At 47.1% G+C, this 13,055-nt stretch overlaps 1 protein-coding gene across 2 annotated transcripts in view; it reads left to right on the plus strand.

The window, feature by feature from the left end:
* TGFA (transforming growth factor alpha) overlaps positions 1 to 13,055 on the plus strand; it is a 106,026-nt gene that overhangs the window by 33,744 nt on the left and 59,227 nt on the right. For both annotated transcript variants that reach the window (XM_021085860.1, NM_214251.1), the window contains 1 exon segment: positions 1,153 to 1,206. In XM_021085860.1, coding sequence (XP_020941519.1) covers positions 1,153 to 1,206 — 54 coding nt within the window.

A 13,055-nucleotide genomic window follows, 5' to 3' on the forward strand; every position in this document is an offset into this window, starting at 1 on the left:
TTTCCAGAAATCTCCAGTACTGTAACGTGCAGACACATAAGGTCATCTGCTGGCAGGGGCACCCTCATGGGTATGCAACCCTTGTGGTCGCAGATCCTTGGGCTCAGGTGGCCTTGGGGACTAACACCAGGATGCTGCAGTCTTGAAATTCTGAACAGTTTTGTCTTTGCATTGGTATCTTGTGAGTGAAGTTCCCTGGGACAGTGGAATATGAGGGGGCTGGGGAGGGGGCACTCGGATCCTGTGTTCCCAGCTACTGCCACCTCCCTGCCTCTTCTGGGTGGATTCTTGCCCCTGCCACTCAGGAAGTTGACACAAGAAAGGTTGGAGTGAGGTGCAGGTACCCCCACGGCATCTTGGGCAGGGCGTGGTGACAACCTCCCCATCCAGGCTGGCAGCCCCGCTGCATTTCCTTGGATGAGGGATGGGGTGAGCTTCTCCCCTCCCCCATCCAGCTTCCCAGGGTGGATGTTGCAGCACCCTCGGGGGGATCACTGCCCACCTTGGGTGGGGTCAACTGACTTCTGGGAAGAAGAAACCCCTGACCAGTCTTCCCTCCCTCCAGCTGGGTCACACACATCCATCCCCTCGCTGGCCGAGGGGAAAACCCGTAGTTGATGGTCACATGCGCACTTGTGCACTGTCCCTGGGGCCCGGGGGCCCTCCAAGGGGCCGTGCTCCGCCCCCACCCCCTACTGCAAGTCGTGTCATACCTCAAAGACAGCCAGACCAGAAAGAACAAATAAAATACATCCTGACGCACGCAACAGCGTGTATGTACTTAAAGCCGCTGAACTGTACTCTCAAAAAGAGTTAAAATAATAATTGCTGTGTATATTTTACCACATACTTATAAAGTGTTTAAAAACAAAAACAAAAACGAAACAAGAAGCACCATGACACTTGGAGAAAGACAGGCAGGGAACAGCTTCACATTGTATTCACCCTAAGAGGTCCCTTTTCCCTGCTTTTTGAACCAAGGGTCCCACATACTCATTTTGCACTGAGCTCCGCCAGTTCGGTCACTAAACCTGCCTGCTGCCCATTTTGTAAAATATCAACTCTCACCCTTGCTGGGGGCTGACCCTCGAAGCCTGAGAAAGTCCACTGCTGACCAGACCCTCACCTGTCCTCTCATCTTCCCCCCGACAGGTATCTTGTTGGCCGTGTGCCAGGCCCTGGAGAACAGCACGTCCGCCCTGAGTGGTGAGTCCTGACCCCTTGATGTGGGGTGGTTGCAGACCCGGGCTGCTTTGTGGAGCCTGGGTGCGCCCTAAGCTGCCTCGGGGGGGTTCCTGCCCAGTGAGGCACAGCTGTCCTCTGAGCCCTCTGTGCCAGGGGCCCAGGGAGCACTCCTGGGTGGTCTTAACTGCTGCCCCCCACCCCCACCACCCCCCCCACCCCCGGGTGGCTGCTCCTGCTCCTGCTCCCTCAGGACTTGCCCTCTCCCATCTCTGATCCAACAATCACTGTGGGCAAGGCTGCCGGAAAGCAAAGCCTGCAGGATCCCTAGGCTTGGAACCCTCACATCATAATCCATCTCAAGAAGAATCCAGATTCCTAAACCCGCTTGTCTACCTCTGCCTGCTGATCTTTGTTTAGTTATTTTCCAGTTTCTCTTCTGACATTTGTAGCAATATTTCCCTTGTTTCATTTTCAAGATCCTTGATCAACAGATGGGAAAGTTGGGGAACGTGGGAGGCAGACCGCTTGCGGGCAGAGGATCACAGAGGCAGTCTCTGCACCATTTGCACATGGATTTTAGCCTTTGTCCACATGCGCTGATATTGTTTTACAATTAGTCGCGGTGAGAAAGCTATTTGGATGCCTGCTTTTTCAACTCAAGGTTAGGAGTTGTGCATTTTTCCACGTTGAAATGTATCCATTTAAAATGTCACTATGTTCCATTAAAATGGACATGCGTGATTTAAATAGGCATTTCCCATTGGATTATTTCTTTTTGCCTCGGGTTTAAATTATAATGCTGCAGCTTGATGCCTAGAAGCGATTTCCTTCTTTTGGATTCTTTCCTTAGGACATAATCTCCAGGAGCAAGAATAACTATATTTATGACCCTTGTAGCAAATTGTGGAAGAGCTTTCCAAGTGAATTGAGCTGATTTTTTCTGCCAACAATACAGGAATCTGCCAGTTTCACTGTTCCCTGGTTGACATGGAATATGCTCCCATCTGTTACTGTGGTGGCCCCTGCTGTATCTCCCTGGTTATTTCAGGGAGGAGCCATGGCAGGGGGTGGTCCTGTGTATTCGTAAATTCTCTAACCAGCCACACAGTGTCCTTGGTACTTTGCTCTTCTCTTTCCTTCCAAATGCAGTGGAAGTGATGCTGCCACTTCCACTGGGTACCAGCCCCACAGCCTCCCCTTGGGGTTATTATCCTTGATGCCCTTGAACCCTGAAGGTACCCAGGCCCCTTGGTGGCCCATGATGCCACAGAAGAAAATTCCTCTCTTCCTCGGTGTTACACTTTGTTGGGACTGGGGGTGGAAGGGTCTGTCCATCAGAGAGCAGTGCTTGCGGAGTCCAGGGTCTACCAGAGTTTCCATGAAGTCGTTCTTTCACTTTTTCATTACGTCCCCCATCATGAAGGGCTCAGATGTGACTACATAGGGAGGGGGAGATAGCTGGATGACTCCCCCGGACTCTTTTCAGAATTGTCCCAACACCCCCCCCGACTCCCGGGCTGCATTTACCCCCACGTGCATCTCCAGCCCTCCTGACTCTCACTGGAGGACCCAGAAGCCAAGAGCCGGGTTCTCTTCTGTCACTTGCAGGTGACAGTTTGCAGCAATGGCAAATACTCCAAGGGGATGGGTACTCCTGGTTACTTTATCAGCTCCTCCCATTCCATCCATCATACAGGAAAGGCCTAGGGGATGTAGTTTCCCTCAGGGGCCTGGTGTGGCTCCTGCCCAGGCCCTTTGGGGTTTCCCAAGCTCTCCCAGGTAGCCATGGGAAGACCTGTGACATTTATCCAGAAAATGATTGTCCTTGCTGCAGTGGTGGGCAATCTCTGTTCCATCTTTCCTTTCTGGCCTTGCTTCTCTGAGACTGTCTCTGGTGTCAACAAGGACCTGAGGCTTCCTCTCCCTCAGGATGATGTAAGTTCAGAAAACCGTAGCCGTGTCCTGCTCTTTGGCCCATGACCCTGTAACTGGCTGAATGCAATTCTGTGGCTCAATGTAGTGGGTGAGAGCAGGGGCAGTGCCATACCTTCTTGGGTCCAGGGGACCTTGAGATCCCAGAGTTGGTTGGTGATACATGAGAAAGAGTGATGGACATAAGAAGGTTTGGGGGAGTTCCTGTGTGGCTTAGAGGTAACAAATCCAGCTGGTATCCATGAGGATGTGGGTTCGATCCCTGGCCTCACTCAGTGGGTTAAGTATCTGATGTTGCCATGAGCTATGGTGTAGGTCACAGATGAGGCTCGGATTCTGCATTGCTGTGGCCATGGCAAAGGCCGGCAGCGGCAGCTCCAATTTAACCTCTAGCCTGGGGACTTCCATATGCCACAGGTGCAGCCCTAAAAAGCAAAAAAAAAAAAAAAAAAAAAAAAAAAAAAAAAAAAGAAGAAGAAGAAAAGAAGAAGGTTTTGGTTGGTACATTCCTTGAGAGTTTGTTTGGAGGTTCTATCAGGGGAGCGCAGCTACTCATATGCTCTTGACCGAGGAATGGTCCTCCTCTATCGGGCATGGTCGTCCTCTTCGACTGAGCGTGTAGCTTCGGGAGGGATGCACATGGAGCGGTGAGGGAAGAAGGGGACACCCGCCTAGCCAGCCAGATCAGCCAAATCAACCCTGGTGATCAATGGGGTGACAGATGTCGCAGCCAGATCACCCTCACATCCAGGTTTTGGTACATTTCGGATTGATGCTGCTGGAGCCAAGGGCTGCAGGCACACTCAGGATGAAGTTCTAACAATTTGACTGGACAGAGCAGCAGAGAGAGAAAATTCCAAACTCTGTGTGCCAGTTAAGGGTAGAACACAAGCTTGATGAAATGGGAGCTGAACCCCATGTGGCTTTTTTGAGTTTTTCAAAAAAAAATTTCCATGTCCTCATGACTCCTCACAGTTTCCCTTAGACTTTGTAGTTGAGGTTTCATTGGTTTCCTCCAATCATCCTTTCTCTTAAATCCCCAAATGCAGAGGGTAGTTGATGCCAGAGGCATAGGAGCCTGGCATTATTGTCATCAGCAAATGCTTCTCAGACATCTGCTTTGGGTGAGACATTGGAAGGATACATGCCTTAGGCTGGAGGTTAGGAATCCTGGGTATTGGACCCATCTGGTCTCAGTTTTGCCAAGTCCCTGGGCAAATTATTCATCTGGTTCCTGTTTGGATCTTAGTTTCTTCATCTGTTGGCCTTGAATCAGAATAGCCTGTAAGACTCTTCACATGTCCACTCTGATGGATTGATAGAGACTACTTGGAAAGCTATGGTAAGGATTACAAGGCTACCTTCAAACTGTTAGGAAATAGGCTAGTGGTAGTGTGATGGCAGTGATGAATTGGTGATGCCTGCCACAGGCGTCAGGTGGGCTAGTGGTAGTGTGATGGTGGTGATCAACTGGTGATGCCTGCCACGGGCCTCAGGTAGGCTAGTGGCAGTGTGACTGCCATGTATTTCATTCTTTTGGAGTCAGATGCTGTTTTACATTCAGGTTCTAACATTATAGTCACTGGACAACTTCTACGTCCTTGTCCTCAGAGAGCCCACCACACAGGTGAAAAGACAGCATGGGAACCCACAATGAGATCCTCAAAGTGACATAAGGCAACCACAGCTGACTGCTTGGTACCTGATTTAGAAAATAATTGCTACAGGAGCAAAGTCTGAGGGTCAGGACAGAAAATTTGGATCTGGTTGGTTGTCCGTTTGGAGAGCATGCAGAGAAACATTAGCTGGAGGCAAGATGAGGGTGGCAGCACCTATAGCTTAGAACTTCACACCCTTCGCAGGGGAAGAGCTATGACCTGTCTTCAAAGGCACCTTTTCATGCCCCTTACAAGGGACAGAATGCATCTTGGTTAAGTTGTTGGGTGGCTGCTTGCTTAACCCTCTGAAATGTTGCATAGTTCCCAGGCTGCCCATCTGGTTCTCATATTTTCATGAGACTCACTCTAATGACTGAGGGGTGTGGTGAGGGCTGTGCTCAGGCACCTGGGAGCCAGGCCCCGGGCTTCCCTCTGCTACCTGCCCAGCATGATCGGATGCCCGGGGTGGCTCTTTAAACCTGAACTTCTGTTCCTTCCTCTAGCCTGTGTCTCATGCCACCCACCTGGAACTGGGCAGGGTTTGAAGCCTTGCTTAATTTAGCATCTGGGAGACTTTTCAGAGGCAATGATGCTAGAACGTGGAGAATTCACCGCTGTTATTGACAGGGAAGGTCGCTGTTATCAGCTTGCTTGGGGAGATGGTGGTCAGATTGTGGCAGGGACACTGAGCTTAGCTATGGTGAGAGGGGGAGTCGAGGCCGCCAGAGGAGGGCAAATCAGATTATAAGGAGCAGCCTCTGAAGGCGTTACTTGTTTGAGAAACAGGTAGAAGCCGGGTCAGCCAGCAAGCAAGGGATCTGTTTATTGCTCATCTCGCCTAACAAAAGCTTTTCAGAGCTGCAAACTGCTTCCCCATTCCATTGTCTGGAGCTTTCCCATGTGGAGCTGAAGTCATTCTAAAATTAGAAGACTCACGTGTTCCACCCAGGTACACGGTTCACTGTTCCAAAGAAGTGTCTGTAGCACGAGAGACTTGATTTGTCTTCTTTGCGGGCTCAAGGCACATGCATCGCTGGGTGCTGGGACTAGCTTGGGACACTTAGAGCCTCTGGAGAGAAGGAGGGAGCCTTCTTTCGTCTTTAGGATCTCTTCGTGTCATACAGTTCCTCTTTTTTTAGTTTTATTTTTTTTTTAAATTTGTTATAGTTGATTTACAGTGTTCTGTCCATTTCTGCTGTACAGCAAAGAGACCCAGGTACATGCGTCTCATTTCCTCATTTTGCCTGCTACTTTCTGCAAAGGTAACTGTGCTGGGGCAGAGGGAAGGTTGTTCCGCATAGTAGAGGGGCCATAGGACATGGAATCCAGGATCATAATTCTGACTCACGAGCTGTGTGATATCTATAGTGCCCTTCAATCTCCCTGAACCTCAGTTCTCCCCTCGATAAAACGAAGGAGTGGGATTAAAGCAGTGTCTTTCCAAACTGTGAGTCACAAAATCCCCTTGGCGGGTCACAACCAACCTTTTTGAAAATGGGATTGAGGAGTTCCCTGGTGGCTTAGTGGGTTAAGGATCTGATGTTGTCACTGCAGTGGCTGGGGTCACTGCTGTGGCTCAGGTTCAATCCCTGGCCTTGGAACTTCCACATGATGCGGGCACAAAAACAAACCAAAAAACCCTCATGATTTTAATAGTTTAGAGAATTTCAGAGTGCATGACATGAAGGAAAGACGGATAATGTTTTATGACACTCTTGTTTTAGTTATTCGTGGATTATATATTAGCATTCTGCATTTGTTCACTTATATAAGCTGCACCCATGTTGCCGCCTCTGTAATTTGCAGATTTGATTTCTTCAGAGAACTTAGACACTTGCAGAATAAGTGTCTTTACAAACCTGTACATTTCCGCACACACACCTAGTCTTTTATAGTTGTCTTGTTCACCCTTAATTTGACAACAGTTCTTTTCATTTATTCACCCTTGTCAAGTCTGTCCAAAACACGCCACTATTATAACAGAAACAACAGGTCCTTCCTTATGCATAGATATCTCATTAGTTTATGTAATATGTAATTAAATTACGTAAATACAGTAATGAGGACAACTGACATAAACAGGTTTGGGAACAAACACAAATGTCCTCTTGGTAAATATATAGCTTCAGTGGTAAAACAGAAATGGGCTGGTAAACTAGAGTAACCAACTAGTTGAGCTTCTGCCTGCTGAGGACCTAGGTCTAGACATTTTAACAGAGGAATGGAAAGGATCGATTGGGTAAATCAAGGCCATGGTTTAAGCTGAGGTCAGATAAAGTATCTCCCAGCTTTGAAAAAAGCAAAGCAAGTGACACAACTCATAGATTTCTAAAAGTCAAGGCCTATGGAAGCCTTCCTGTTCCTCCACTTTTTAGGGTTTTTTTGTTTTTGTTTTTGTCTTTGTTTTTTTGTTTTTGTTTTTGCCTTTTCTAGGGCTGCACCTGCGGCATACGGAGGTTCCCAGGCTAGGGGTCTAATCAGAGCTGTAGCCGCCGGCCTACACCACAGCTCACGGCAACACCGGATCCTTAACCCACTGAGCAAAGCCAGGGATCGAACTACAACCTCATGGTTCCTAGTTGGATTTGTTAACCACTGAGCCATGACAAGAACTCCCATGTTTTAGTTTTTGATATCTATTTAGCACAGACTTACTGCTGAGTAGCCAGGCCCCGCAATTTGTGGCCATTTACTCTGAACCTGCTGTGAAGATATTTCTAATACCAGCTCATTCCATCCCCGTGCCTCTTAGCTCAGAGTCTCAAGAGAGAGAATTGGATGGGTTTGCTTCCTCGGTCAAGTGGTTACCCAGCAGCTGTGGCAGTGTTGGGAGGGGGAGGCTGCACTGGGAACAAGGTGCCAAAAAGCAGTGTAGCCTTTGGGCAGGCAGAGTTCCTCATTAGATGTGGAAGAGGCAAAGACCAGCATCCCTGGTCCAGAGTGATTCTTTGTATCATTCATTCAGTCAATGAAGATTTATTGAGCACTTGATATATGCTAAATCCTAATCAAAGCAAAGTCTCTGTTCTTAAGAACCTTGTACTCCACTGGGAAAGATAGATACTCTGTTACATTTTAATCTATCAAACAGGAGTAGTTTGGGGAAAGCAAACACTGAGTGCTGGTGTGTGTGAAGTGAGGCAGCTACATGTATTATTTATAGCTGTGTATATTAGCTTTCTGGGAAAGAGCTTAGTATTAACGGGGGACTTGATTCCTTCGTATTAGTAAGAACATTAAAATTGTCCATACCCTGCGACCTAACAATTAGACTTTTGGCATCTACTTTACAAAAATAATCAGAGACGTGAGATTAATATCCATTATAGTAAAATATAGCCAGTTCAAATGTCAGCAAGAAGGAAATCATTATGGGGCAGGTGAATAGATTTTAAAGAAAAGCCCTTTAAAATCATTTTGAAGAAGAATATTTAATGATGTGGGAGAATGCACATGTAAATAGATAAAGTAATAAAATTGAGTGATGTATCTGAGCTTTTCCCATTGTTTAAAGTTTTATTGATGTCTAGTTGATTTACAATACTGTGACAATTTCTGCTTTACAACAAAGGGATTCAGTTACACACCTACACACATCAATTCTTTTTCAGATTCTTTTCCCATATAGGCTATCACAGCATATTGGGTAGAGTTCCCTGTGCTATACAGCAGGTCCCTGTTGACCATCCAGTCTGTTACAAGAGGGTGCATATAAACTATGCACACAGATGCAAAAATAAAGGCAAAGATCCTATAGTATTAACGTTAACGATCTCTGGTTAATAGGAATATGAATGACTTTAATTTCCTTTGTTCTTGCCTGGTTTTCTACCCTGTCTCCAGTGAGCATATTTTAATACTATAATCAGAAATAAAAGGAGTGACATTTTTTAAAAGGAAAAAAAAAGGCCATGGCTGCTGTGCTACCCTGCAGATCTGCTGGCCAGCACAAGTTGAGTGCAGGCTGCCTTGGTCTTGCTGTCCCAGAGCTGCAGTGTCACTGAGGCTCGGGCAGTGCTGCTGTTTCTGGAGCACAGGGACCTGCCATACTGGCCTGCATGAGCCACCCCCCCACACACACCCTGGTCCCTATAGCTTGGCGCCCACCCTCAGGACCTCACTGTCTGGAGAGATTGGCCCCAACAGAATAAGTCTAGGTTCACCTCCAAGTTCTAGGGATGCTCATCCAAACTCTTCTTCAATGGCTCCTAAATCCTGATCCATTTTTATCTCTGAGTTTCAAAGGAGAGGTTGGGCTTTTCTGGGCCCCCAGCCCTAGAGTCAGTCTCTAGAATCTGAAAACTCTGGAACTGGACAGAGTTCAAATTTCCCCTCTGCCACCTAACAAACTGGGAGACCTTAAGCAAATTACGTAACCTCTCTGTATCTCAGCTTCCTTATCTATGAAATAAGCATCTGATCTTACCTGCTTTTAGGGTTGTTTGTGAGAATTAAGAGATTATATGTGAAGCACTCGGAGCTCTGTGCACACGCACATAAGTGCTTTGCTGCTTCCACTCTTACTATGTTATTGGTGACACAGGTATTATGACGCAAGACCTGTGTCTTCATGGTGCTTTTATTACCAGCAGTTAAGCCCTAAGACAGCGGTTCTCATGCTTCAATGTGCAGAGAAGTCATCCTGCAGCCTGTGTTGAAGTGCAGATTCCTGGCCACCATCAGCATGTGGCCCAGACATCTGCCCTTGCTAAGGCCAGAAGGGAAGAAGCTGCGTGGCACACACCCTCATGGTGGTACCCGCCTTCGTGGTGGTACCTGCCTTTCTCCTTAAGGTAGCGGCCCCTTTCCATCCCTGGAACTCACGCACCCCCCTCAGTGGGACACTGCCAATTTCTGGGAGTCTGTGAAATGTTTGTGTTCAGGGCTGACTTTCTAGCATTCACCCGGAAGCTTAGCAAAGAGAATCCAAAACCTCAGAACTTGGGCCATCACCTTGAAACATCCTCTTTCCTGTTAACCTTGCTGTGATGAAATGATGAGCACAGCAGCTTTGAGTAAGGCATCAGCTTTGTTTTCTGAGCACCCAACCCAAACCTCCAGTTTCTGAGTTTGGGGAACAGCTCGGGGTGTCTGGTTATTTACCGATGTCCTTGGCTGTCATCAAGCTGAATTCAGGTGCCTCCTTAGCCGTCTCAGTAACTGTTTAATTTATAGTTCATTTTGAATCTCTTCTTCATTTCCTGTCTCGAAAGTTATGCCCCAACTTTATCAGAATGTATAATAGAAGGGGATTTCACACATCTTGACCATTTCATCACTAAAAGGACTAAATATTTCTTAAATACCAAAACATGCTAGCACTGAACAAGGGAAAAAACAGACAGGATGAAACAGGAGGAAGGGCGCGGGTCCCTCACGCTGGTTCCCTGGAGCTGGGGCTCAGGAGGATGATATTCTTGCCAGCTGTCATTTAGCCTGGGCTAGGAAGCTCTCCTTCTGGGCCTTTTTCTGTCCTGACTGCTGGGGGGTTGGATATAATAAACATCTCTCCCCACCTTACATGGTAGGTCTAGGAAGGCATTTTTTGAATCCTGAAAGTGAAAAATGTTAGCTCTTACTATGAAATCTGCCACAGACGCATCTTCCTGGTGCTCTGGGATATAACAAATGGAAATATAATCATGAGTCATGTAACCATCCACAGGAGCCCCTATAAAAGTCTGGGTCTAGCCGGCTTTCCGCCTGATAGCCCATTAAATAAACACAACCCAGGAGCGCAAAAGGCTCTAGAAACCAAGGTGCATATCAAATCAGGTGATAGCCACATCATTGTCAGCCTTGTAGGCATTTCCTAAGGAGGTAACCCGAGGTCCCTGCTTCCTAACCTTCTTCAGAATCAAGACCCAGTTTGAACATCAAAGTATGTGACACCCCACAGATAGTAGTTGTGCCTTTAATATTAAATTCATTAGGAGTTCCCATCATGGCTCAGTGGTTAACGAATCTGACTAGGAACCATGAGGTTGCGGGTTCGATCCCTGGCCTTGCTCTGTGGGTTGGGGATCTGGCATTGCTGTGGCTGTGGCGTAGGCCGGCGGCTACAGCTCCGATTAGATCTCTAGCCTGGGAATCTCCATATGCCACGTGTGCGGCCCTAGAGAAGACAAAAAATAATAATAATAATTAATTCATTAATATATAAAGGCTGCTATGAGAACTCAATCACATGTTAAAATGAATTTGTATCTTATAGATCACAATAGATTTCATATAGTGATATGACCTAACATTTATGGAACACTCACTTCACTATATGCTGGATGCTGAATATATACATGCATTTAATTCCTACAACTCTAGGATGGAGGTGTTATTATTAGCCCCATTTTACAGTTGGCAAACTGAGGCACAGAGAAGTAACTTCCTGGACCACATAGAAAGTGGCAGAGCTAGGCTTTGGGCTTTGAACCCAGGTAACAGCAGCATGTAAGCACTTCACTACTATGCTTTGAAATTACACACTCAGGGCATTCCCGTCATGGCTCAGTGGTTAATGAATCCGACTAGTAACCATGAGGTTGCAGGTTCAATCCCTGGCCTTGCTCAATGGATTAAGGATCCGGCCTTGCCATGAGCTGTGGTGTAGGTCGCAGACATGGCTCAGATCCTGTGTTTCTATGGCTGTGGTGTAGGCCGGCAGCTGTAGCTCAGATTCGACCCCTAGCCTGGGAACTTCCATTTGCCGAAGGTGCAGCCCTGAAAAAAAAAAGAGAGAGAGAGAGAGAAATACACATACCTCTCATAGGGACCACAAATAGTGCTTGAAGGAAGATTTATAAACACCCACCATTAAATAACTCTGATTCTCTTTTTTTCACCTTCCACAAGACAGATGGGAAACTACTTGCTTGGGTTTTGAATCCTCTTTTCCACTACAAGTTAGATCTACACCTTAAAGCAAAGTATGGGCACATATACGTGTGTGTGTGTGTGTATACACCTGTGCCCACATGAGTATTCCTGTGTGTGCACGCACATGTATACATAAGCTTCTGTTCAATTTACGTTCTTCTTATCACAGAACTTGGAAGCTTCCTTTCTACATTCCTTCTTCCATTCAACAAGGCCTGGCTCGGTGCTGGGACATGCGGAGTCCTAGGGGAACAACTCAGGCATCGTTTCCGCAGCTGTCGAGAGTCTCGGCATCTCAGAGCAGAACGATTCAGCTGACAGATAATCACACTCTGCTCTGTCGGGTGGGCTGCGCAAGGTGCCCAGAGAGGGAGGGAGAGAGGGGGGAACCCCAAACTTGTTCTTTGGGAGGAATCAGGAAAGACTTCTTAGGGGAAGTGACTCTTTTTCCTTTTTTTTTTTTTTTTTTTTTTTGCTTTTTAGGGCTGCACTTTTGGCCTATGGAGGTTCCCAGGCTACGGGTCTAATTGGAGCTACAGCTGCCGGCCTACACCACAGCCACAGCAACACAGGATCAGAGCCGCATCTGCGACCTACACCACGGCTCATGGCAACGCTGGATGCTTAACCCACTGAGCGAGGCCAGGGATCAGACCCGCAACTTGATAGTTCCTAGTCAGATTCGTTTCCACTGAGCCACGACGGGAACTCCAGGAAGTGGCTCTTGAACTGAGCTTTGGAGGCTTAGATGGAGTTGGGCAGACAGACTGTGGGGGAGAGGACGTGCTTGCAGGTGTGTGGAGGTGAGGCTGGAAGAAAGCAGTAACCAGCTAAGAACGATGGTGCATGGACTCTGTCCTGAGGTATATAGATTATTATCATGTAAATGTTTTGCATAGATCCAATCACAGAGAGGTGCTTCCTAAAGGGACCTTTTTATAGATTTATCTAAGATGCCTATGACTAGGCTTTTGAAACACAAAGGGTTAAATCTAGAGGGTTCCACAGTCACAAAGTCCATGTGGGTAATAACACAGCCCTCCTGCTCTGTAGTCTTATCCTGTGTGGTGGCCCCATTAGCTGGCTGCCTCAAGTGTGTATCCAGTGGGGTGGTTTCTAGGTTAGAAATTCTCAGTTGTTCTTGAAGCTTAAGTTTCACTTGAGTTCAGCTTTTCGTTAGCTGGAGAGGGAATTATGCCTTTTCACCTATTTAAATGTGGCTTGATGAAAAGATGCCTAAAAATAAAAATCCATATGCCTCAGGTGCAGCCCTAAAAAGAAAAAAAAAAAAAAAGGCAGTAACGTGGTCAAGGACTACACCAGGGTTAGCCACATAACTCAACTCTCAGGGGCTTGCCCTCGAAACTTAAAGGACAGGTTAGAGGAAGCCCATCAGCCTGCTGGGAA

This window comes from Sus scrofa, chromosome 3 (genome assembly GCF_000003025.6).
Source record: "Sus scrofa isolate TJ Tabasco breed Duroc chromosome 3, Sscrofa11.1, whole genome shotgun sequence".
Classification (NCBI taxonomy): domain Eukaryota; kingdom Metazoa; phylum Chordata; class Mammalia; order Artiodactyla; family Suidae; genus Sus; species Sus scrofa.